Below are 27,983 nucleotides of genomic sequence, written 5' to 3'. Positions count from 1 at the left end.
GAGACTTATTGGGGGCATATACATTTACAATTGTATATAACTTTTCACTTATCCAACATACTATAATAATAATTCTCGCTTCGTGATCTACCTCTAGCATAACTTTTAGTTTCTCTGAAACTGTATAGTACAGTACTGTACAGTACAGTACTCTTTTGAACATCAACGTCAAAGCACATTTTTTAGACTCCGTTGGAGTCCATACTCTGCCAACCAAATACAAAATGTTATATATATCTTGTAAAATATCCCTTTTTTATTTTATAGAGTTTCATTACTCTATATAATTTTGATGACTTCTAATCAGAACCAAGTAAAGAGAAAAATAAAATTAAAAAATCTTGATTTCTCACAATTTATAGTCTCAAACTTATTTTTCTACCCGACTTTAATTCTTAAGATTTATATGAACAGTAAGCCAGTTTTAGAATTTAGCCTTACTGTGAATATATGTGTCAGAAAAAAAGAAAAGAAATGCTGGTTTCATAATAGAATTTGAGTATTACTTTAAACAAGGTGTCTTTTTTGTATCTTCTAATCGAGTGGAAGAAGGGTGAGATGTCTCTCTATCCCTAGTTTCTTTTAGAATAGTGTAGGCATGCCATCATTATTTTACATTGTGTTTTCACTATTAAAGTGGGTGCCCATGAGGGAAAGTTCAATTGTCTCATATCTTCCCTTCTCCCTTCCCCTTCGCAAAGGAAATTACAAACTTATTCTAATATCCCAATATATTTTGAGTATAGTGTAATAATGTGTCATTTAATATCTAATAGTGAATGAGAGAGAGAGAAAAGTATCTCTCTCATATCCTTAGTTTCCTTCAAAATAGTGTAACAGTAATGTCATATTTTATCTAGTCTTTTAATTGCTAAAATAAAATGTATAAAAAAGAAATGTACAATACTCATATATTTCCCATATACTCTTGTGTGACTTTGCTTTTCCCTCGAATAGTGGAAAACATACAATAATACTTAAAATAGTAATTTAACAATTTAAGGGAAAACTTATGATATACTATCATCTACTATGGTATGGCATCTACTATTACCTTTTATAAAGGTAAAGGCAGAATAAAAAATAAAATAAAACTTACATCAATTACAGAAAATTGTTTTATTAAAAATTGTAATTTGACTATTAATGTAAACATTTGTGTGAAGCCTTATATATCTAGAAAATACGTCAAGTGTTTCTTTAATACGTTTACAATTTATAAAGAAATATGAATTATCTCAATTATCTTGTCTTTTAATTCCAGAGGGGGGGGGGGGGGAGAAAAAAAAAGTTTTTTATTTTTTAAATTAATAAATAAAGGGGGGGGGAGGGTAAAAAGTGTTGCCATAAACCTAATTTTCATTTTAATGTGAAAGCTTATGTAAGAAGTATCCCCCGCATCAGCATATTATTGGTTCCCAAAAATATTACGATCATGTATCCAGATTTAAATATTAATGTTGCATCTGAAATATCAAAAAGAAAATCGATTTTAGAAAAAATTTGAATGTTCATAACTCTTCTATATAAATCAAGTGTGAGTTCCAGCATTTAAAGTGTTATTCTTTTTTTCCCATCTTTCCCTCCTCCTTCTCATCACCCTTCTCCTTTTGTATCTGTCAAGTCTGTTTTTCCATTCATGCCTTAGCCTCTTTTGGCTACTGCAAGGATTTTCTACTGCCTTCATCTTGAATTTTAAGCATACTGGGAAACCCCAATTATAAGTGATATTTTTCTCAGGGCTTTTGTAATAGTTGAGAAGGATCTCCTGATTTGTCTAGTATAGTAGGATAGGACTTGAAAAATCTGAATGTTTTCAAATCTCTTTTCTCTTTCTATATTCATTCTGTTTGCTCTTAGCACTGCTTCTTTCTCTTCATAAGACTGAAAAGAGCAACCACATCTCTTGGGTATGATGGAGAAACAGATTTCGGTCTAAAAATACGATGCCAAAGATCTAATACTCAAACTGTTCTTTACATTTTTAAATTTAAATATATTCTCAAAAAAATCTAATAGGAAATCCTCCAATTTATCTTGGGGGATATTCTGTGTGATATTTTGAAAGCGTAGATTCAGGCGTCTAAATCTGTCTTACAGGTCTGAGATTTTTAGTTCCCGTGTGGCGACTTTATTTTCCAGTTTGATAATTTCTTCTGCATTCTCTTTGTTTTGCAGAGATGAATCCATTTTTTCTTCCATCTTTGTGACCCAAGTGCTCAGCTCTGTAATATAATTTTTGATTCCCTTAGACATTGTTTGAATCTCCACTTTTAGTTGTTCTAGAAGTTGTGATAATGCTTTTTCCAGCTGTAGAGGGGTGATTCCTTATTGCGCACTTCTTTCTGTGACTCCTCCATATTTGCAGTATCTATAATGCTATTTTCTGCTCCTTGTATATAGCGGTCTGCAGTGTTATTCAATACTGCTTTGTATGTGGTTGGGGGAAAAATGTTTAAAGAAAGAAGAACGACTAATTTGAACATATAGCACAAAACACAAATGTAATATACAAGGAAAAGTGAATTGGGGGGATTATTTACAGCATATATATTCAATAATGGCTCAAGTTAAAAAGGTGAAAAATATATAAGGTGAAAAGCTGTATGTAGCAAAAGAGCGGTAGAAATTTGTATTACTGGATTTCTATGAAGAAATATAGCCGTGATAGAAAAGGGGTAGTCACATGTATTGGTAGGTATGCTAATCTGCTTGTCAGGGGGAGCCCTCGACTGAGCAGGGCTCAGTATTGTCAAGAATTGTGTCAATTGACACGAGCAGGATAGCACTAGTAACATAGTATGGTATCACTGAATATTCACAGAAAAAATGTAGCAGTGATAGAGAAAGAGTGGCTGCATGTATACGTTAGTTTACTGATCTGCTTGTTAGGGGGGAACCCTCAACTAAGCAGTGCTAGGGATTTACGTACATTATGTCATATTACACCAACCAAAGTAATTGTACCGTGGTATGTAGGTGCTCCGCAAAACTAGGCAGGGGGAACCCTCAACTGGGTAGAGCTACAACCTGGGTACGTGTAGTGAAAAGTAGAGATACTTATGTTATGTAGATAGATACAGGAATATCGGTAATCTGCTGTTCCCTTTATATATTTTTCACCTATATATTCAGGGTTAACTTGAGCCATTATTGTATATATGCTGTAAATATTCCCCCCTCCCCCCACTCACTTTTCCTTGTATGTTACACTTGTGTTTTGTGCTGTATGTTCAATGTCATGTTGTCCCTGATCTTAGGTATCAGTACTTTGAGTGTACTATATGCTATCTGCATATATACACTCCAAATATTCAACTTAATGCTGAGCATTCATCGCTCTTGGATTAACCATTTGATATACTTTTTACCTTCTTCATTAAAAGTTATGTTTTAAGAAGAATTATCTTCTGAGCTGGGCAATTAGTTGTTCTTCTTTCTCTACATATTACTAACCTGGGTTCATGCCCTTCTCTCTTTTTGCCCTCATAGCCACACTCCTATTACTCCAGTTTTCTTTGAATTTTTTGGAAAAAAAATGTTGTTACAATCTTCTCTATTTTCTTTTTTGATCTTGATCTTTGCCTGTTCTTTTTTCCTTTTTTGTCTGTTTCTCAGGAGGTTTCTTGTTAGCCATTTCTTGATCCAATTTTGCAGCTTTTGTCTGATCTAGTTTGCTGGAAGCTGGTGATGTAGATGTATTAAACCTCGGATCATTTAGTCAATATTAATATCACCACAAACTCAGGATGGGCAAATAATCCTGAGGAAGCTTGGCGTTTGGATCTTTTTAGCTTCACGAGGTCTCCTTTTGGGGTCCTCGGCTTTCCATCGATGGCAGGTGGTCAGGCATTATTATGGCCATCAACCACCTACTTGTTGGTATCTTTTAGTTTTTTTTTGTTTTTGTTTTTTAACAAGTCATTTTTCCTTTAGAGTCAAAAGTTTGTCAAAATCAACAAATGTTACTTCCCATGTTGCAGAGCGAGTCTTGAATCTGGAACAGTGAATCCACTGAGTGATCTCTGCAACTTTCACAATGCACTATTGGGTATATGGTCTTGGTTGTCACATTGATGACCAGCTAGGCTTCTGGCCATCCTGACAAAATGTCTATTATAACTAGTGCATATCTGACCCAGCAGCTCTTTGTCACCTGGATTCTTGAAAGGGATAGTGAGAGTTAGCTAGGTGCTTAGGATTCTCCTCCTCTTCTGCCTGAGCTGTCCTTGGCACAAATAACACAGGATCGGCAGTAACTGATGATTAGAGGAGTAATTCTAGGTGCTTTAGAATATTTAGAGATCAAAGAGTTCATGAGGGTCTTGGATAGGTATAAAGTAAAATAAAAATTGGAATTCCACCAGCCTCAGCGCTCGAAGCTGGAGGTTACCACCTCTCTGCAAGCAGAGTTATGTGCACAATGAGGCTAGCTAGGCTATCAAAGTGACACCATGGGGAATCCCCAGGAAGCAATGAGACTACACCCCTCCACAGATTCCCCCCTCCTCTTTTTCCTTACAGCCACAGCCACGAGGCTCCTAAAAGAGGTAAACAGGCAAAGAAGACCCCCAGGAAAACTTCCACAGGTCCACCCCCATTTTTCCTTACAGCCACAGCCACGTGGCTCCTAAAAGGAGTAAACAGGCAACAGAGGACTCCAGGCAAATCCCCCGGGTCCACCCCCCTTTATCCCAAAAGGGGTAAACAGACAAACAGAGGACCCCAGGCAAAACCCCCGCAGGTCCACCCCCCTTTATCCCAAAAGGGGTAAACAGACAAACACTCTACCCGGGCACTTAAGCTAAAATAGGCCAATACAAACACACCCAGGCAACAGATAGACTAAATGCAGGTAAACAAGTGAGTAACAAGACACCGGGCAAGATATTACCTGTCTTTGATGTCCTCCCGGGAAGCAGTCACAGACACGTGGACGGGTCAATCAAAGGGTGCTGGAACATACCGGCTAGGCTCTGCAGAAGTCTCTACCGTGTAATCGGAGGTGATCAGTCTCCCTTTCCTTCCCCCCGGATTCCTCCATCCAACAGCGTCTTCCTTAGGACGGCTTACCGGCCAGAGGCCATAGCCCGATGCCCCACGTTCTGGGCGCCAAATTGATGTAGATTAATTTAGAAATAAACAAATATGTTTAAATGTCTATCTGTTCCTGTCCAAATCTGAGATGATTAAATTGCGTATACGCAGAAGTAAGTTCACACTGACACATGGAGTTCAGGTTAAAAGCACTTCAGAAAATTTAATGGCATCTGGTTAGAAAACGAGTATGCAGACCCTTTTAAAGGCAAAATGACATCATCATTGAATATCAGATAATAACAAATAAACATCATTAATTTGATTAAATGTTAAGTGGCTATGTCAATGCCCACCCATCAATATTATTAATTGGCTCAGGGATTTGAGTGACTAGCTAGGTGTCCTCCCACCGGGAGGTGGTATTGTTCTGGACACGGGTGTGGACAGATGGCTCAAGCGCCATCTCTCCCAGCATGAGGCTTACTCGGTGGGAAGGGGGGCTTGAGCGTCATTTTGGGCAGTTAGTGATGTCAGACTCGTGGTCAGGTGCACGGTTCTTTTATGAATAGAACATTTCATTAGTACAGCTTCTCATGGCCTTGGCTCTGGCCTTGGTTATACTTTGTTGCAAATTACAGGAGATTCAGCAATTCCTGGGTTAGTCATGTCTTTATGGAAAATACAGTCTCTGTTCATTGTATTAAATGTTGCTGGGAAATTCTGTCATGTAATGTTTAAAATGGAGAATCTGTCAGGTAATGAGGACAAAATGGAGGGTCTGTCACAGTGTGAGGTTAATAATGGAGTTAGTACAATAATTCAATACAGGTACAAATAAAGATATTTTTTTAATAATTCTACATCACTGGGATAAACTTGAACCAGAAACAAAGCTTTGGTGAGGTAGGGCAGTTTTACTCCTGTTATAGCTGCACTGGTTGCAATAATCATTAGGCTTTATATTTAGAGCCCCATTTCTCAAATTAGGAATATCGCACTAATGAGTCCGTTATTTATTTACCAAATTATGTCAAAAAAGAACAAAAAACAGAAGAACAAAAAACATAAGTTCAGGAGTATATTACTGTTACGGTTACCTCCAAGCTAGCTGAAGGCTGGACCGCTTGGATGTCCTAGTTCCCGAGTGTGGAGAGAGGGAAGCGCCGTTCCGTTCAGCATAACATAAGAATCCTGCGAATATAAAGCAATCCCACTAGCTAAGTACAGCTAGGATACCCTTGTTCCCACAAAACGAGTCGAGGCTGCGATTTGAGGGTCAAAACGAACTGGCTTTAATGGCACACAGACATCGCTATTTATGCAAAACCCCAGGTCCAGGGACAGCCCCCCACTGACCTGATGGGATACAGGGACAATACAAACAGTTGACCAATAGCATTATAGTGTATCATTTGAAATGATTGGAGAAAATGACTCTAACGGTTATGGCAATTTAATTATCTCCAAGCGCCCAAAATCCCACGTATTATTGTAACAGGTAAAACAGTATAAAAATACATAATTGCAACATTTTAATAGACACATTTTATATTCTACCATTTGTTGGATAGCCCAGATCTGAGCGCAGCAGATAGGCGAATAGCGTTCAGATCTCACGAACTGTATAGCCAGTCTTTTCCATACAAAGTCCTTTCGTGCCCTTTTGTCCCGAACACGAGATGGCGGCCATATTTTCTGGCGGGTGAATAGAGAGCGGGACCTGACCCTAAAACCCCTGGAGCGCGTAATGGATAAATAGTTGCGTGAATACCGCTCCGGGGATGGTTGTCCTAGCACTTTGTGAGCCGAACAGAGACCGCCATGAAGGGGGGTACTTAGCTTGCGGTTAACCGCAGACCCAACATTCTAATTGGGGCCACACGCCTGAGTAGGCCACCCTGAGGCAGTCAATTAGGCTTGTGGTTAACCGCAGACCGCAGCTTTCCGGTGGTTAATTGGAAGCACACTCCGTTTGTAAGGTGGTCGGCCGTTCAGTTGTTTCAGAGGTGAAAGAGGTTAAGTGGCGGCACACGCCAAGGGCCGGGTGGTCTTTGTTCGTATGCACGAATACATAGTCCTGACTGTTCGTGTAATGTGTTTATACAGTGATACTACCAAAACAGAGTATACGGTAACATAAAACAGGGTAATCCAGTAACTATCTGTAGAGCGCCCGTAACAATTACTCACAGAACCAATAAGGGAACTTCGTGGAGCGACGGGGATCTGCTGTAAAAAGGTAAAGATAATTTTTATAGCCAGATATTGGTAAGTTAAAAATCTCTCCGTCGGCGTCTCACGGACCTCTCTGTCTAGTCGGTGGTTTGTCATGCTGCTACTCTCCGTTTTTAAAGCGTGTCAACGTGTATCTTCTTGTCAAAGGAGTCGGCAGCCACTTTCCTCTCAGCAGTCTCTCCTTCGGCGTCCACCTGGGTCTCTCAGTTCAGACGGAAGATCGATACACCTCAGTCAGGTTGGCAGTTCATGGCAGTTTGTAGCACATTAGTCCCGGGTTCCTGGAGCATCTAGATTTGTGTCCTCACGTCATCACTCCTCGAGCTAATCGGATATTACAACTTGCCCCCAAAAATGTATTGCATCTCTACATTAGGTCAGCCACTGCCCTGAAGGACCTCTCCTTATCTTATCACATAATGGTAATGAATAGGGGAATGTCTTTTCTTTTAATGCAATGAATGGGGGAAAAATTGCTTAAAACTTTTCCGTTGATTTATGTGTGTGACTCGTGTTATGTCATTGAACCTTTCAGCTGTATAATGCATTTGGATTCATCCACTATCTCCCTCTGCCACACCAGAAGATTTTCAGAAATGTGGATACAGTTTTTGGATTCCTTGGGAATGTGTTAGAGGAGCACAGGAAATCAAGACAGCCAGGAGAACCTCGAGACTACATCGACTGTTATCTGGAAGAGCTAGACAAGGTACCGTGTGTGTATTTAACAAATGTTGAGCACATGCAAATGGAACCAACACTATTTTAATAAAAATATTTTAACCTTAATTCATTTTTTTTTACATTTACTGAAAATTGCTTTATACAGCAATTTTTGTCACTGGTTACTGTGCTTGACAGCCCTTTATAACTGTATACTGGGAATGATATGCCTTTGTAAAGGACCTAATACCATAAACTAAAGGAGACATGCAGTGATGCTATGTTTAGATGAGAAGCTGAATTGTACTAGTAGAGAAGATCACCCTGAATGAACAAAGCCGCTTCAATGTACGAGGGGGAAATGGCTCAACCTAAATAATTATCAGAAAAAGATATATCCCATCTATCTGCGTGGAATGCATGTAATCTGAATCCTAATTTACTTATGATGTAGACAGATAGTCAATATCTCGTTGGAAATCTTGAACGTACAGAAACATGCACTGAATATTGAGTTATGTAACATATGCTCAGCGCAAGGAGACAACCACTTGTAAAAGTCAGAGTTCGAATGTATGTACAAGACATAAAGGAGAATGGAGTGAGGTCTTGCATTGATATGAACGTAATTGAAATGTAATGTCGAATACCTGAAACCCAATACAGAGGGCAACCTAGATATATATTCCTACTGTATATAACCAGCTAACAGCCTCTACCTGACTGGTGACTTTATTGGTAAAAAATGTGAACAGTCACCATAAGCATAGAATAAAAGAAACAGTTATAGGTCCTACGCGTTTTGTTCAAAAGAACTTCCTCAAGGACCGCAGTAGAATTAAAAACAAATTACAATGTAAATAACATGTAAAACATATATGTTTTTTACATGTTATTTACGTTGTAATATGTTTTTTACATGTTATTTACACTGTAATTTGTTTTTAATTCTACTGCGATCCCTGAGGAAGTTCTTTTGAATGAAACGTGTTTTTACATGTTATTTACATTGTAATTTGTTTTTAATTCTACTGCGGAGAAGAAGATAGGTAAATCTTTAAGAGATTCATATATAGAACTTACTTTATTAGACAGGGAGAATAAAAAAATCCCCTTCTGAGTTAAAGACAAATAAAATTCGAGAAATACAATTGCAAGTAAAAATAATTCAGCAACTGTTGGCTGATAAATCATTATGGGTTATGCAACAAAGATTACATCATGGTCAAAATCGAGCGGGGAAACTGATGGCTAATAAGTTGAAACAAAAATTAAATAATGGTAGAATAAATAGATTATTACATAATAAAGAACTTTTTGTTTAGCCGGTTGACATTGCCGCATGTTTTGAGAAATATTACTGTGATCTTTATCATTTGAATTCCCCAAATATAAAATTCACTTTTCTAAAATTTCTCAAACAGAGTTGGCAAATTTAAATGAAGATATTACTGAACAGGAAATTAAATGGGCAATTTCAAAATTGAAATTGGGCTCGGCCCCTGGTCCCGATGGCCTAATTAATCAATATTATTTACTCTGTCAAGATGAGATTGCCAGTTACATGAGCCAAACATTTAATGAAATTAAAAAAGCAAGCCAAGCTCATTCAGAGCTGTTGGAAGCACAAATAATTAAAATTCCCCAAACAAATTAACCCCAGAATGCAGTGACTTTAGACCTATCTCGGTGCTTAACATGAATTTATGCTAAAATTCTGGCGGAAAGATTGAATCAATATATCCATAAGCTGATCAATTTTGATCAAACGGGTTTTATTCAGGGGAGGTTGGGCCCCGATAACATCAGAAAACTGTTAAATATAATCCCAGTGGTTAAATATAAAAACATAGCTGCAGTCTTTGTGGGACTCAATGCTGAGAAAGCATTTGACAGGGTGGATTGGGACTAGTGATGTCCCGGACGGTTCGCCGGCGAATAGTTCCTGGCGAACATAGCGTGTTCGCGTTCACGGCGGCGGGAGGGGGGAACAGTCCCTATTCTGCTCTGTGTCAGTGTGTATCAGGGATCCTTAGGATAGGTGTCAATCCATATCTGCCAAGTGACCATATTTAGGGGGAACAGTCCCTATTCTGCTCTGTGTCAGTGTGTATCAGGGATCCTTAGGCTAGGTGTCAATCCATATCTGCCAAGTGACCCTATGTAGGGGGAACAGTCCCTATTCTGCTGTGTATCAGGGATTCTTAGGATAGGTGTCAATCCATATCTGCCAAGTGACCCTATGTAGGGGGAACAGTCCCTATTCTGCTCTGTGTCAGTGTGTATCAGGGTCCCTAAGGACAGGTGTCAATCCATATGTCAAGGGTTTCTCCTTCTTTTATAGTTATTTTTTGTACGACTCTTTTTACTCCTCCTCTTTCTCCTGTATTTAGAGTGTCCCAATCCTTAGCATTGAAAATAGGCATATTTCATAGGGCTTCCCCATATTTTGGGGTTTAATGCCGACTAGGGTTAGGGGCAGCTGACTGTGATAAGTATAGGAAAATGGGGTATGAACTTGGAAGTAAATAATCGATGAAGACTAATAAAGGGAATAGCTTATAACCCAGTTTGGGTTATTATAAGTACTCATACATTGTCAATTGATAAACTGTTTGTTGTCTTTGTACTTTTGTATTATGTGTCAAAGTAACATTATTGTAAAGTTTTTTTTTATGTAAATGAATTTTATATACTTTGTGATAAAACTAATAAAAATATTTAAATATAAAAAAAAAAAGATAGAATGGGAGTGACAGGTGAGGCCCTCTCTATGCCACCATGCGATGCGCCTAACTGTGAATTGGGCCGATGGGTGTAATTCCTCAGAGTATGAGGATGGATGTTGGCCTCGCGGGACCATTAACGTAAGGCATAGAGGCCTGAGAAAGTATAAGCTATTGGACTCCTGGTGCCCTGCCAGCCAGCAATGAAACTCACTAAGGGAGGCAGAGTAAGGTATCGAAAAAGTATGTGTATTGTGACGTATCTGAGAACGAGTAATTAGAAATGGGGTATGACACCGAAGGTGGATTGGCGCAGACCTACAGGGGTAACGAGATTTAGTAAGAATTGTGGTATGTCATGTAAAAGTAGATATCCTGTTCTGCCTAACAGGATATGTAGCGATGTAACTTTCAGCCATAAGTAGGAGTTTGTGCAGTAAATTGTGGATACCTAGCACCTAACGATATGATGATGTAACGTACAAGTGTGAGATGTAAGGCCAGTGTGTGTGTCAATGAATGAGTGTGTGTCAGATCAGTGAGTCTGTGTGTTTGTCATTGAGTGTGTTTGACTGTCAGAAGAACACTAAAGGACAGGGAAGGGAGGGGACCATTAATGGACGGGGAGAGGGTCTGGTTAAGAGGCACATAGGTGAAGATGTTATGTTGGTGGGGGGGGGGGGCGGAAAAATACATCTACACCTGGCTGGTGTGGATAATCTGAGGGAGAACTACCCAATCTCGTCGCAAACAGTTTGGCAAATATTTTTGCATCAGTGTTGAGCAGGGAAATTGGCCTGAAGTTTTGGGGGATTGTGGGTGGTTATGATGTGAGCCAGTAGTGAGTCTTGTGGTAACGTCTGTGTGGATATCGCCTCTGTGAATGTATGCACCAGATGGTGTGCTAAGTGTTTTTGGCATCGCTTATAGTATGTGTTGTCTAGGCCATCGGGTCCTGGGGTTCTGCCCTTTGGCAGGTGTCTTATGATGGCTAAGATTTCTTCCTCTGAGATGGGCTTTGTTAGGGCTTTCGCCTGTTGGGTCGTAAATGTGTGGTGAGGTCTACCTTGGCCAGATATGAGTTTATGTGTTGCTGCGTAGGGTGGAAAGTGTATCCACTCGTGTCGAGATTGTATAATGAGGCGTAATACTTGGCAAACTCCTTGCATATGTCTTTGGGTACCATCATTTTTTCTCCCGTTGGGGACATGATAAATGGTATCTTTTGTTTCGCCCTTTATTCCAGTAGTCTCTTTGCTATTAGCTTACTGGCTTTGTTCCCCTGTGTGTATTGCCTTGCCTTTAGTCTCTAGAGCATGTATCCTGTTTGTTCTAGAGTTTTTTGGTGTATTTGGTTAGTGAGGTTAGAGATCTGTAATTTGAGGTCGGTTGATGGAGCAAGTTGGTTACGGGCATTCAGCTGATATAGGTCGTTTTGCTATTGCGTGAGTTGGGCATTGGATTGTTTGCGTAGATACAATGCCCTTCTAATGAATACCCCTCTAATTACCATCTTGTGTGCTGCCCATATTGTGCCCTGTGAGACTCTTGGGGTGGCATTTTCCCTAAAGTAATGGTGTAATGCTGTTTCCACTTCCTTCGTGAATGTGGGGTCATTTAATATGGATGCATTCAGCTTCCAAGGGCTGCGGTGTTTGCAGTCATATTGGTCTCTGACCGTCAATGTGACTGGTGCATGGTTGACCAGGTGATTTGACCTATCTTACAGTCGGAGGGTTGGTTACGCCCCCTCCTGTGTAATAGAAACCCATCAATTCTCGAATAGGAGTTATGGACATGGGAGAAGTGTGTGTAGGCCCGTTCCATGGTGCGGGGTATCCACCAGGTGTCATAGTAGTGGTGTAACGAGAGGAGTTTCTGTAGTTGATTGCATTGACAAAGGAGTATTTTGTACCTGGGACTGTGTTGTGAGATGTTAGTGTCTAATTTTGGATCTAGTACATGGTTAAAGTCTCCACAAATGATGGAAACTCCCTCTTGCGTCACATCTAGTTTGAGTAGTATGTGGGTCTGGAAAGTACGTTGATGGGTGTTGGGGGAGTACAAGTTTGTAATCGTGTAAGTTATGTTGTTAATAGAGCATTTCATGATGATGTATCTCCGATTTGTGTCAACATCTTGGGAGATCATAGTGAATGCTACATGTTTGAAAATCAATATGGAAGTCCCTTTGGACTTAGTGGGGGATGTTGCATGGAATTGGTGTGGGTAATCCGCCACGGATGGTTGTATGTAGTTAGAGCTATAGTGCGTTTCCTGGAGGCAGATGACATCAGCATCTGCGTGTTTTAGTTCCCTGTACAGTTGGTGTCTTTTAACCGGTAGGTTTAACCCTCTGACATTTAAGGAATATATTTTCATGGAGGTCTATACACTAAGTGTTCTGTGAGGGTCTGACTAAGCAGTAGATGCAGGTATAGGGTGCTCACTCGTCCCACCCGTGTGGGAGGGTAAGTTGCGGGCACACCGCACTCGCTTTCTATGTGGTGTCTGAGTGGTATAAAGTACTCTACTAGAAAAGGTAAGCCTTTTTGAACTTATGCATAGATGAGTTCCCTGTGGGCGCAAAGGAAGGGGTTGGATTGTTGTGGTCCAAGCTCGGCCTAGGTACCTCCTTCAGTACCTTTAGGGGTAGAAGACTTAGCTCCTTCCTGGAGGGTCGTAACCTCAGAAGTAACCCAATGTGTCACCTAACAAGGGTGTAGTGGCGTCTTGATTCTTAGGGTAGCTCTTACGTTCTTTCAGACGTTGCCCCATCCCTAGCCCGCTGGGGGGTGGGGAGGGGGGGTAGAGGGGACCTCTTCTTATTATATTCTATGGGCCTCATGCTCTATAGGTTTTTTTTTTTGGGGGGGGGGGGTTCAGTCCCACTACCCCCACCCCATCTCCCACATAAGGCATCAGACTGGCAGTACACTGCATGTGGTAAAGAACATAAAACTTAAAACTTGTATACAATACCCCTGCATAGTCAGTGCAGCAGGAAACGAACTGCAGGCGGCCATGAGTTTGTTGACTGACAGGCTCCCACCTCTTGCAGCCCAGTCCTTCGTTATGTGTGTTTATTTTTTCCTCCAGTCCGTGGTGGTGCGGCCCGGTCTCTGCGGACTTTGGTGTGTTCCCGGTTCATTCATTCCCCACCGTTGAAGCATACGGATTCCGTCCTCCAGTGTGTTAATTGACGTCACCTTTCCACCTCTGGTTACCAGGACTTTCACCGGGTACCCCCACCGGTAAGGTAGCTTGTGGAGTCTGAGATGTTCCGTGACGGCTTTGAAGTCTCTTCTCTGTTTCAGCTTGAATGTAGATATGTCCGCAAATATTAGTAGGTCTCCATAAGGTGTTGGGAGCTTCTTCTTTGTGTGGCTCGTTTGGAGCACCAGCTCCTTCACGTAGTAGTAGTGCATTTTTATGAGGACGTCTCTCGGGCTGTCTGGTGGTAAAAAGCTCGGCCAAGCCTGGCTGTCCTGTGATATCTGTCCATGAGTAGTTGGTCCTGTAGTATGTCAGGTGCCAGCAGTTTGAGTAGGCCATATAGATATGTTGTCAGTCCGTGGGTCCCACTTCCTCCCCCACACCACGGATCCGCAGATTATTGCGGCGGGCTCTGTCCTCCAAGTCTGCCATCTTCATCTCATATGTCTGCATTTCTGTATGTAGCCTTTCTAGTTCTACATCTATTTCCCCTTGTGCCTTAGATAGTTTGGAAGCTGGTTTCCAGTCTTGCGGACATCTCATCCAGCATAACTTTCATTACCTCTTGTTTGAGAGGTTTTCCCTGTCCGGGATTGTGCATTGGTGTTCCGCAGCCTCTTCTGCGCCATCTTGTGTATCCTCAGGCTGTGAAGTCTGCTTCCCTAGCGGCGTCCTTGTGGCGAAAAAGTGCTTTTTTCAGCCTTATCTGCTTGCCGCTTTCCCTTAAATTGGGACATGGTTGCTTGGGGTGTCTGTGGTATTGTGTTATTTAGTGGCTAATATGCCAGATTGCTCCTTTTAGGGTCACTTTAGAGCGGAGCGCTCAACACATGCGACCGCTAAGTACCGCTGCCAGGACACGTCCCCCCGCTTGTTTGATATTTAAGTGATCATTAATTTAGGTCAGAAAACTGCAAGTATAGCCAGTGCAATATCAAAATTGACCAGTAGAGGTCGACCTTAGACATGCAGTACGACCCCAACATACCGTTATTGAATTGACAGGTCTAATGAGTAACAGAATACTGCAACGCAGTGACAACCAGAAGTCATAACAAATGAATTTATACAAATGATCACTATGCTGACAAACCATAAAATCGTGACCCATGTACGTATAAAAAAGCAGGAATTAATACTTACATAAAACCTATAATTCCATACCACCATAATAGCCATAAACCATGAAATAACATATAAATTAAACCTATTTAGCGATCATCTACTTTAACCGATTGTTACATCCATTGACAGACGTGAGAATTGAGTGGATCGTGTGGTTTATCCAATTCATGTCTGCTAATTAGTACGTAAAGTACTAGCGTTAGTGAGGTAGCGCAGCTGACTTTGAACTAATCAAGAAGGATAGTTTGAAATGTGGGCATTTGTATGATTAATCGTATGTGAGTTTCAGAGTCTCATTGTGGTTTGTGTGTTTGTGCGGCATTCGTTTAACCCCTTAAGGACCAAACTTCTGGAATAAAATGGAATAATGACGTGTCACACACGTCATGTGTCCTTAAGGGGTTAAATTTGTGCATTAGTTTGTGAGAATTTAGTAAAGTATTTTGTGGAGTTAGATAATGTAACAAGTCATACGTGCGTATGAAATTATTAAAGCCGAACAGGCTATGTGCATCATTTGTATTTGCTATATCAAATACTCACTGAGGTTTATTTTGCACGTGGTTTTATATATGTATTTTTAAAATAGATCATTCCCTCTTTGTCTTCTTTCAATTGAACTTTGAATTGACCTGATCAGTGGGCTTATCTCTATTTAGGAAGAACAGCATAATGGTAAAAAAACCTTTGATATTCGGAGCCTATTTACTAGCATGGCAGATCTGTTTGTGGCTGGAACTGAGACTACATCTGCTAGCCTAAAATGGTGTCTGCTTTACATGATGGCGTTTCCAGATGTACAAGGTACAATCTCTCCTTAGAACTCCAGCATTTAGATCTGGTGCTCTAGAATACAAAGATGATTTATTTTCTTTTGCTCTGTTCTGACCATGTGAATTATTTATTTTTAGAGAAATGTCGAAATGAAATAGACAAAGCTCGGGGAGACAGAGACCAACTTAATTATGAGGATCGAGTGAGCATGCCATACACGCAGGCTGTCCTACAAGAGGTACAGCGATTTGCAAGTGTTGTGCCTTTAGCAATATCTCATTCATCACTACAAGATGAAGAACTGAATGGCTTTACCATCCCAAAGGTGAGATAAGACATGGTCACAATCAGGTTGGAGGGCAATATTATTTTATTGAATATATTTATTTAGATTCAGGGCTTACATATGAATTTGGCAGGGCTTGCAAACAGTTGGCACCTACAGCTTCAAACAAAATTGGACCAATTTAAATCTCAACCAGGATTTGTAAAATCCCTGTGTTCTCCCTATTTGCCATGCTTCCATTAAACCATGTGTAGCAGTTGCCCAGGGTAAAGCTTTGTTTTTAAAAGTAATAGTGTTAGTGAATGAATAAACTCACATTTATCCTATTTAATTGTGTCTGTTCCAGGCTGCCACTGTCTGTTGGTGCAATAGAATGACAGGATGCAAAAAGAGCACTAGCACTAGCCAGTTTTCAAAATTATGATGCTTAAAGGGTTGCTCGACCACTGCAGTGATTGCAAGTTGTCATGGTGGAAGTGTAGTATATGAAGCGTTTCTGCTTGAAACGCAGCACATACAGAGTAATTTGCACTTATGTGCCAGGGGCTAGTTATACTCCTGGCACACATGGCTTTGACGAGCCCGTAACTCTGTTCCGGGCTGCCTGATGTCAATTATGTGCATAAAATACATCCAACATCAAATACGTCTAATGTCCAACAACACGCTGGCAACGGAAGTATAGAGCTTCTCTTTTGCAGGCAGTGCCTGCAAGGGGAGGCATTTTCCTTCCTGCCACCCTCACTAAAATGAGCCCTCCTGCCTCTCCCCTTACTAGTGCTTGTTTTTGGGGGGAAGGGAAGGAGGGGCGTTTAATTACATTTCTCTACCCCCCTACCCCTCCTATCCCTTTGCTAGCCCAGATTGGGCACATGCGCTCTGAGCTCTGAACCTGAAAAATCTTCCAGTCACAGACTTCTCATAAGGAAGACACATGGAGATCCCTAGTCAACCAAGTGCATAATTTAGAGCAACCAGGATATAGTTATACTAGTCCAATAGGGTTCTATAATAATCTGTTATTGTTTTAAGCACTTTTCTTTACAAGGGTCCACCTTTTTTATACACTTAGCCTAAAAATCACCAGCTGATTAATGGATGTTATAATGTGGCTTAATCACGTTAATGTATCCTGAAAGGTTTTTAGACTGTCAAGTGCATTAACACACAACTATATCCATTATTTATATATACACTTGAGATATGAATAAGGGTAGATTTAGAAGATACAGAAGAGTTGTTTGATGTGAGATAGGGGTAATTTGCTGTAGAGATGAAACTTCATTGGGTAGCTTATTCCCTTGCTTGTTGAAGGGATATTGTTTTTGTTTTTTTTTAATTTGTATTTATTTTCTTCTTGAAAGTATGTAACCTGATGAAAACTCTTACAGATACAATTAAATATAAGCTATGAATCTAGAAGTAAGAGATTGTAAAAGGTCCAATATATTCCATTAGATAGAAATATAGAAATATCATGTGTAGATGGGAGAGGCTGAAGTGGATCTCATAGAGTCCATAAGATAGATGTACAGTTTTTTTTTAATAAAAAATAGCTATTTTGGCCATAAATTTGACATTTTAAAATCCATATACTTCCAATTTGACTGATTTGACTTTAGATTTGAAATTCCTAACAATTCTCACTTTAGTGAATAAGTGTTGTAGCTTCACATAGTTCTTACAAGCAGCTTTAGCTCTTATGTAAAGTGAGAGCTTGTAGATGCTGGTATTTGTTTTACTGGTAATGTACATTACTTACAACTACAACTGTTTACATGCAGTGTCAACTCCTAGTGGCGATTTTTCAATGTGGTTAGTTATTCTCACAATGGCCCCAATTTAATGTTTTTGGATAAACTTTTGAAATAACCACAGCCTGTTTGGGGATTTTTGTAGATGAATCTTTTGAATAGTTTTTCTAACAGACTGTAGTCATTTGAAAAGACTACCAAAAAATATTAACTGGAGGCCAATGTTGACAATGTCCTCGTTGAAACAAAGTTTGTCTTGCTTGGAGATTGATGCTGTTAAGATATGTTGTTGAAAATGTAATACATGGTGAAAAACAAGCAGCAATGCTAAGGTCACAGCACTTAAATGTGTTATGAAATGTATTATGATTAAGTTTGTGTTCTACTTAATTTTTCAGTTTAATAGTTTTGTCTGTCTGTACAGTAATCTAGAAATGTCGTGATATTACCATTACTGATGATGATCCAACATCTGATTTCTCTCAGGGAACAATCATTATCCCAGATCTGTCATCTCTTAATTATGATGAGACTTATTGGAAATATCCACATGAGTTTAATCCAGAGAACTTCCTGAACAATAATGGGGAATTGATTAAAGCAGAATCCTTCCTACCATTTTCTGCAGGTAAGTAGCTCAGTCACAGGTGGGTTGTGAAAAGCTAAGACCCATATTTACACTAACCGCATGACGTTAGTGTAAACTACAACAGCCCCCTAAAATGCAGCTTACATACATTATTCATGGATGTGATAACAGTAAACCAAATGCAACTGCTCATCTTGTTGTTCCTGCTTGAAAATAATAATGTGACAAGTAAAAATACATCAATGTCTTGGCAGGATCTAGAGCCGGAAATGGCCAATATCCTATTAAGATCTTAACCCCAAACATTCTTGTCGCCAGGGTTCCTCAGTGCCCTTGCACTTGCTGTAACTACACACTACCATCCATTCACATAGGTCAAAATACTCCAGATGGGGGGGGAGGGGGGTTGCTTGCCGGTTAATGGAGTAGGTCACACACCACAGATGCTCCGCTACTCCAGCCCACATAGTCCAGTATTACAGCTTTCCTGCCTAAAATCATGGGGAAGACATGACGCCAGGTGACCCCTGGACCCTCTAGCCAAGCCTCACCGAGACGAGCATCAGGCCCCATGGATGAATTCTTGTCCACTCTGGACGGCCTCAGACACACGCGGCCTGTGGACAAAATGGAAAGACTCGCAGCAGGGCTCATACCAGGGCAAAACCCTCTTGCAGATATTAGCCGAACTGTCGACAATCTCTGCCAACATGCTCACCAGGGCAGACAAAATGGCTCTGGTCACCGAGCTACGGTCAGTAATTAGAGAGGAAATTATCGAGGTCCGCAGAGATCTCACTGCCCTAGAGCAGCGGGTTACTGAACTAGAAACAGAAAACATTCAAGCCATTCAGCACTCACAAGCAACTGACTTAGCCACATCATGACAGGGTTCTGTTCTCCTGGACCTGCGTAGGCAATTGGAAGACTTGGACAACCGGGAAAGACGCAATAACATCCGCGTCAGAGGCCTACCAGAGAGCGAAGGAGAAGACCTCACAGACACCCTGAAGCAGCTGTTCGCGCAGATCTTGGGTGAGGAGGCCCCAGACGAGTTCCACATAGAGAGAGCACAAAGGGCATTGCGCCCCCCTAGGAGAGATGGCCTGCCATGGGACGTGATCTGCCTGTTGTCCTTCCATCTCATGAAGGCCATTATGAAAGCAGCCAGACCACACAAGAAGGTCAAGTGGCCTTATTTCAAGATATCTCAGCTATAACCCTGGAAGCGTGCTGGGCACTGAGGCCTCTCACACGCCTACTACAAGAGAGGAAAATTCCCTATAAATGGGGCTTTCCCTTCAGCCTCCAGGCCTTGGGCCTTCCAGCGGTTGCCGTGCCTAAGTGGATCCTGGAGGGTCCCCGATACACCCCAGCCCCCTGGGGGAGCTTAGGCAAGAACCCAGACGCCGGGATATCCCACCCCAGATGAGAGGTGGCCTGATCGGTCCCGAAGAATAAGGGGCACTCCAAACCCCTGGGCCCGACCCCTGTGGTCACTTGCTATTGTGGTCACACAGCCCTTTCCATATGCCCACCAGAGGCCCACCAGCCATTGCAGAGAAGGGGAGACTGGGGTTCGCTGATGGTACGTACTCTCCCTGTCAGACTCACGGATGCATTATCTCCCTTATCCAGCGGGTCTCCCGTTTTAGGTGTTGGACAGGTGGGGGCCAGGAAGAAGTGCACCGGTAATGGACTGCTGTTGGGTGGGGTGACATGGGTTTGATGGACCTGCCTGGGCAGGGAAAGGGGAGATAGCACACCCTAGCTATATTGCCCGGCCCTCTGAGATTTTCTCTGGCCTACTGAGACTGCCCGAATATTTTACCGACCTGAGTGACCCGGGCCCTGCAATACCACCGTACTATCAAGCAGTGTGTCAATCGAGCACACATGGGGCGGGCCTGTGGATCCTTCTGCCAGTTCAGAGGGGCATAGACTTGGGTTGCCCCCGGTGGGTCCCCTGGGCAGTATGCGAGGACACCGGGAGAGCCATAGATGCTGTGGGGGGGATGGGGTAACAGGCTTTGCCTTTGATGGTACAGAAATGTGAGCTTTTTGAATGTACCCCACCGCCCCAGGTCCACCTGCGCAAACGCTAACTTCCCAGTGGTCAGGATGAGTGACGCAGAGGTAGTCATGAACTGACGGTGTCCCTTCTCTACGGGAGGTTATCAACTGAGGGGTAGCTCAGACTTCTTAAGACTTAGACACACCAGGGGTTCTGTACATACGCCATACGACCCAGGGAGCCGACGCCATGAGGTTAGACGGTTAGTACAGGTCATAGACGTTCGGTGAGGGGTGACCCTCAGACCTAACACCCGGGACATCTGACTGGCAGTAGACACCAATAGTGGGACTCCACGTGGGCGGAGACTAGGGTGCCGGGCTCACACACCGGGGGATCCTTACACTCTTAAGCACCAGTTGTTATGCCAGGTTGTTGTTAGTTATCACGGTACTTAGCACAGTTTAGGACAGACAGGTTCAGGAGAAATAAAACAGTACACGTGGGCTGGATGGAAGCGACAGCTGCCCCGAACATCTCACCACTCAGACTCATGAGGTTACCACTACCCCCCACGTGACAGACCCCCTTGTATATTTGGTCAAAAGTGAGAGTGAAGAGGGTCCCCGGTGGGCTACGCACACACATACTCACATACCTGACCTAGGGTCATCGTTGCCTACATTACTAGTTTTTACTAGGTTTGAGCACCTACCTGAAAAAACCCAATTGTAGAACCACCCGTTTATGCCCAGCTTTCCCTCTCGCGCCTCTACTTCACCCGAGCCCTCAGCCTCCTCCTTTTTCCCCAGGGACACTACACCTCTCACCTCGCCTCCCGCCATGGCTTCCCACCATGGACTCCGACCATGGCCTCCCACCTTGCCTCCTGCCATGGCAGGCTTCCAACCAGACTCACTTCAGTGTTGGTCTCAAAATGTTCGGGGCTCAATATCTCCGAAAAACGGAAACAGCTCCTACGGACGCTATGGTCCCACAGGGTCTCAGTAGCGTTACTCCAAGAGACACACCTTCAAGGTGCAAAAGCCCCCACACTAGGCGACATCTGCTTTCCATCAGGATACTGTGCGAGCCACCCCAACTCCAAACGTGCAGGGGTGGCAATACTTTTTTCCCAGTCGGTACCGTTCCATTGCACGGCTGCACAAGTAGATCCCCTGGCAGATACTTTTTTGTGAAAGGAACGATTGCAGATCAGAGGTACACTTTTGCCACAGTCTATTGCCCTAACCGTGGCCAACACCTATTCCTAGCCAAGTCCCTAACCCTCCTAGAGAAATACAGGGAGGGACTACTAGTACTAGCTGGGGATCTCAACCTGCCGCTGGACCCCCGACTAGATACCTTGAGGGGTACCAGCACAGTCCCATCACACTGCATACGCCAAGCCAAGTTGGCTCTCGCCAGGATGGGTTTGTCCGATTGCTGGAGAATGGCACACCCGGAGGATAGGGACTACTCGTATTATTCAGCAGGCCATAACCAATACAGTCAAATCGACTATGTCTTTTTAGCACAATAATTCCTTTCCCTCCTGATTTGCACCATAGTGACTCAGACCACACTCTGGTTAATATCCTCCTTAAGTCACCCCTGTTCAAACCTAATGAATTCTAGTGGAAATTGAATGAAAATATGCTGACCAACACAACACAAACAACACAAGTTCTCTCCCAATACTTTGCCACTAACAATACCCCTGACGTGGCCCCCCTGGTGACATAAATGTGTAATCAGAGGACACTTTATCAAGGTGTGTACACAGCGCAACAAAGACTTTTCCAAACACATGACTGAGCTGACGCATAAGATTGCAACATTAGAGACACTGCACAAGCGGGCACAGACAGATGACATCTATTTACAACTTACAGACGCCCGCGGACCACTTAAGGAATTGCTCTCACAAGAATTGCTCTACATGATACGGAAATCTATTATTCTTTGAATACTCCAACAAGTGCAGTAGACTCCTTGCACGAACCTTGCAGCAGAGACAGAGACAACGCCACATACACCAAATTAAGAGACATGACGGCAAAACTACAAGGTTCCTCGATGGAATCCTTCAGGCGTTTTGGGGCGTACTATACAGATTTGCATAACCTACCCCAAACGACAAAGGACCACAAGCCCCCGGACCACCAGCACCCCCCCCCTTTTCTCCCTTTCTCGTCTCTTCTCGCTGGCTGCCCCCAGCACCTTGCACTCACACCTAGTGGGGCATCCCCCCTATACAAACCCCTGCTCATGCTGGGCACACATACCCAACAGTAACTATTAAAACTGGCCTGGGGAGTGGACACGGGAGTAACATATGCGAGACAGGTGGGGGAGGGGGAGGGTGAGGGGGAAGTTGGATGCACATGGAATGCATTGGTGGTGGCTGGGACCTGCTTCACGACTCGGCCCAGACAATACCTTGGATGAGCCCCATGGCCATGATTATTGTTGCTCGCAAAGGCCTTATACAAATGAAACGCATAAACTGTGACTTAGTCTTACTTCATTATGGTTCATGTCAGGCCAAAAACTTTAACGCTGCATGTTTGAACTTCTGCATATACCACCATCGTTAGAACGATACAACAAACTTGGACACATTATTGTCACTGTAACATATGTGGATGTTGACCCTGTACTACTTTAGTGTACTTTATTGATAAATGTTCACTTTTGCTCAAACGACAAAAACAAAAATAAAAAGATTGTCATAAAAAAAACACAAAATACTCCAGACTCCTGGCCATCCAAAGATGTTAAATTACCAAGCTTTTCTGCCCATCCATAAATGTCAAATCAACCCTTCCTTCCCAGTCAATTAAAGGAATTGCTGTCAAGTGCTGAACTACGTGTCCCATAAAACGGTTCTGGAAAGGGGGATGTTTAGGATGTACTTAGGCTCCCTTAGTGAGAACATCAGGGCCGGTTTGGTCATTCTTATGGTTAGTTAACTGCCACTAGTACGTAATAGATCACCTTAGAACTTTACTCCAATTCAGTTGTATATTGTGAGTTATTTGAAACTAAAATTGTAAAATATATTTCTGAGTCTAAATACCAAATGTCACCATGAAAACTGGTATGATATTGCTGAATGCTCTACATAGCACTTTGCCTAGAACTATTATAAATGGCATACTGAAATATATCTAACCCACATAGATTATCTCGTTAGATATCTCCATCATTATGCATTGTTCCCTGACTAACCAAGGCAGCATTAACTACAGGTTAGCTGGTTAAAGACAGAAAAATGTACTTCTTCATATATATATATATATATATATATATATATATATAGTATCACGTATTCACCAGTACATAAAAATGTGGTTAATGGCATTTAACGCCATGACAGGAAAAGTTGTGCCGAGAAGCATTACCGTCCTGACAGGAAAAGTTGTGCCGAGCGGCAATCATGCACATGGAAACCTGGTAATTGCTTTTGGGGTCTAAGGCCGGTTACAGCCAATCGGATCCACAGGAGGGGTATTTAAACCCAATTCTCCTTTTGCTCATTGCCCTGTTGTGGTTTCATCCTGATGGTAATCCGAGAGTGCGTTCCTGATCTCGATTTTCTGGTATTTGACTTTGTTTTGACTTCCCTGAATTCTGGTATCCTTGACTTTTGGCTTTCCCTCATTGTTGTCTGATTCTGTGTTCCTGACCTTGGCAAGTATTCTGACTATTTTTGGATATGTTAAGTCCGGCCATTCTAAGGTCCGGTTATACGTTATCCTTAGTCCTAGGTGTGACACAGTACTGCGTGCTGGATCAATGTAATCCTGGATCCTGTAATCCTGACATATAGTACCCCATCTTCACTATGGTTCCCAGTCATTTTCCTGTCCTCTTACTTGTAAGGATTCAACCCTAAGCTTTACTATTTTGTTTAATGTCTCACCTGGCTATCTTTTTTTTTATTTTTATTAAAGGAATGCTTTATATACTTGATATAACCGAAAAAGAAAAACATGCATGCATATTTTCTTTGGAGGTGTATAAAAAAACAGCCTGTAAAACTGCAAATCTGCTGTGTGCACCCCTCCCATTTATCCCTAGTACAGACTGTGCTGGTGGTTTGACTAATCAGATGGAAGGCTGTGAGACATGGAGTGGAAGACAATGACAACAGACGCCATTCAGGTAGTTGGGATGCTTGAGCAGTAGCAGTCTCTTTTCTCCAACATCAGGGAGTGAAGTAGTTGACGAAGCCCTTTGCCATTTTCAGCAACACCTTCATGGGCATTGGGTAAATATAAGGGTAGACATTGACTCTGCGGTTTATTTAACCCCTTAAGGACACATGACATGTGTGACATGTCATGATTCCCTTTTATTCCAGAAGTTTGGTCCTCAAGGGTTTAAAGAACCAAAAAGGAATCCTGAGTGCTCAGTTATTGAAGGATATGAAACCAACCTGTGCCCATATTCATACAAAATGTTTGCAGGCTATCTATGGAGCAATGAAAATATGATAACAAACCTTCTCAGACAGGATCAAGTTAAGTCTGTCAATGGTTCTGACAAAAATTGGAATCCTCTTTACTTTTCTAGATGTCACCATCCAGGGCCTCTAGCTCAAGATGAATTTACTTCTACTTAAAGGAAATATGTACCGGAGTTAGAACTTCCAATTCATTGCATAGCTTTTTAAGAAAGATTTAGAGAGAAGTCCTTCCTGTTGTTGAGAAAGGAGGCTCCCATTGTTTCAAAATTCCTGGTATCCCAGGGTCCAGTGTTCCAGAAGCTGAATGTCAAGTTTTTGTCAGCACAAGGCTCTTCAGAGCTCAAACATGATATCTATTTCAGTTTCCCCCATTTTGGGTCTTCTGCAGTCTGATCTAGACCGTGACCATAACTGTTCTCTAATGGTTTACGTTTCCACTTTAACAGCCTTTCTCTGGTAAGTATTGCCTCCTTTCGCAGGGCATTTATGAAATGAAACCTCATACACAATCATTTTTTACCGGTCTGGGATTTGGTGATTTTTCTGCAGAAAACTCTTTTTTTCAGTAGCTTTGGATTCTACCAGGAGAATATTGATATTACAGCATCAGTTGACTAATGACATCAGAACAACATACAACATATTCCACAACAACGTAGTCCCTTGGCTGCTACCTCAATTTCTTTCAAAAGTTGTGACCAGTTACCATCTCATTCATGAAGTGATTCTGCTATCCTTCTTCCTGGATCCTTCAAATCAGAAAAAGGGAGCATGGCATTTGCTGGATTTAGTAAGCTGCATTTGATGGTATCTTCAACATTCACCTGTGTGGAGAATGTTGTCAGGCATAAGTTTGTCAGGCATAAGTTTCATTATTCTTGTAAGTGTTCATAAAGGAGAAGCTGTGTGGCGACTGCTGTCAATGATAGCAATTGCATACTTTATGATTTGGCCATCATTAGCGAACCAAGAACAACAGTTAATGCCAGTTCTTTGCATATTGGACGTCTGTCGTTAGCACGCACAGCAATCCAATAGTATCCAGTGGTCGCATGTCCCCCTCTATTTCTCTTACACATTATCATACTATGAACAAAAGGGATCCATGCTGGAGAGATTTTCTATATATAACAGAATATAAATTTACTGTCCTTAACATCTTTTGCCATTTCATGACAGTAGGCCATGCAATTATGTCTGAGGAACCTTATTCATTGTTAAACCATTCAGACACAGTTTAACAACGAACAAGGGGAATGTGCCCAGGGTTTCCTGGCACCATAACCACTTTAGTGAGTATTAGTGGTTATGGTATCTACAGTGTCGATTTAATACTGCCATGTGTAATAGCCAGGAAAAGTAAGTCATGGTAAGTATAATTCAATTGCCTTTATTAACAAACAAAAAATATAAAATGTGTATTTGCCATAAAAAACAATGGAGAGAACAAATGAAATGTTTAATAACTTCGTTGAGTTATTACTCCATATCAGATATTTAATTTAAAAAATAGGATTTTTTATTAATAAAAATAAAAACAACCTATTTAAAAATGCAGTCACGTCATTACACTGACGCTTCTGGTGGTAACCTCTGGCAGCAAAGTTAATAATCATTATATGTTCAGAGTTAGTTACTGAAACTACACATACAGATTCAAAGCACCATGACCACTTCAAACAACTGAAGGGATCATGTGCTTAAAGTAACCCTTTTAGGTTGCTTTCAAGGGGATATAGAATCATAGAAAATGTGAAATTTCGTATTTAGAACTTTTTTATAACTGCTCTGTCTGTTCTGTTTTTTTTTCTTTTTTTCTCAGGGCCACGAGTTTGTCTTGGAGAAAATCTTGCTCGTATGGAAATATTCCTCTTTTTTACCACGCTCCTGACGCAATTTGAATTCCAATGGCCAGACCCAACATCAACTCCAGACCTCACATCAGTGTTTGGGGTCGCCCAGACCCCAAAACGTTTCAAAATGCGTCTGGTATCACGGAAATAAACGTAATATCTGCAAGATCAATTATAATTACCCTTCTACTGTCTGTAATAAATGCCTTTGCCAGACTCCTCTACCTTCCAGTTTCCGGTTTCATTCAGGATTCAGTACAAAGTTCTTGTGCTAGCTTACAAAGCTCTCCATAACCTTGCGCCTGCTTACATCTCCTCCTTCATTAGCAAATATGCTCCATCTCAGCGTCTTCGCTCAGCCAAACAACCTGTCATTGTCCTGTTTTTGCACCCATTCCTTAGACTCTGATTTGAAGGATTTCTCCATGGTTGCACCCTCTTTATGGAATGCCCTTCAGCGGGACATCCGATTCTCCTTCTCTTAAAATAAAATCCCTAAAAACACCCTTATTTAGGAAAGCCTATCAGCTCCTCTTAACTCTTTATTTGCTACAACTTTACTCTGCCATCTCCCACTGACTGTGCTTCCTTGGTCCCCAAGGAAATGTAAAACAGGAAATTCACTGAAATTAGATAGTTTCTATATGCACTGTACGTTTGCATTACAACATAATACACACAAAGGCTGCAATACATTTAATCTTGTATTTTAAATAATAAAAATTGATGAATGTTTTCATTTAAGGTGGCTATGACTTTTATTTCTTCTGCTTCCATTATCATGGAGTAGATTTCCTGTCTTCACATTGCATCCAATTTTTCCATTATCACTATAACAAAACTCTAATCACACATTTTAAAGATAGGCTGAAACCAAAATCCACCTGTACCTATTATTTGTAGTAAAGACCCTCTTTTTGTGAGAAGCCAGAATGCTTGAGAGATTTATTTTTGGTCCCGAATTTGTTTGTATTTATGAAATGGTTCTAAAAATAGCCTTTTTTTTTATTATTATTAGCACTGCTCATAGCCCTTTAATTACCGTGGCTGGCCTATTTTGCTCATACGCCGTATTTCTAAGTGTGTCCATAGCCTGCAGCGTTATAAATAAGGTTAGGGGCCACCTGAAAAAACCCTGGTGAGATTTTACTGCTTTTTTTCCCCATGCTGCAGGATAGATGTTGGGCTATGCCCACTGTACTGTGTGAGCAAGGCAATCCTGCTGATGTCAGGA

At 41.6% G+C, this 27,983-nt stretch overlaps 1 protein-coding gene across 1 annotated transcript in view; it reads left to right on the top strand.

Annotated features, from left to right (window-relative positions):
* The window catches only part of LOC134578990 (cytochrome P450 2J4-like), a 69,990-nt gene extending 42,497 nt beyond the window's left edge, over positions 1-27,493 (top strand). Inside the window, exons 5-9 of the mRNA XM_063438116.1 lie at positions 7,811-7,984; positions 15,665-15,809; positions 15,917-16,104; positions 18,306-18,447; positions 26,719-27,493. Coding sequence (XP_063294186.1) covers positions 7,811-7,984; positions 15,665-15,809; positions 15,917-16,104; positions 18,306-18,447; positions 26,719-26,900 — 831 coding nt within the window. The 3' untranslated portion in view covers positions 26,901-27,493. The remainder of the gene's footprint in view (positions 1-7,810; positions 7,985-15,664; positions 15,810-15,916; positions 16,105-18,305; positions 18,448-26,718) is intronic.
* The last annotated feature ends 490 nt before the right edge of the window (positions 27,494-27,983 follow it).

This window comes from Pelobates fuscus, chromosome 12, assembly GCF_036172605.1.
Source record: "Pelobates fuscus isolate aPelFus1 chromosome 12, aPelFus1.pri, whole genome shotgun sequence".
NCBI lineage: Eukaryota > Metazoa > Chordata > Amphibia > Anura > Pelobatidae > Pelobates > Pelobates fuscus.
The sequence above is the reverse complement of the archived record's forward strand: the minus strand, read 5'-3'. Positions and strand labels throughout refer to the sequence as shown.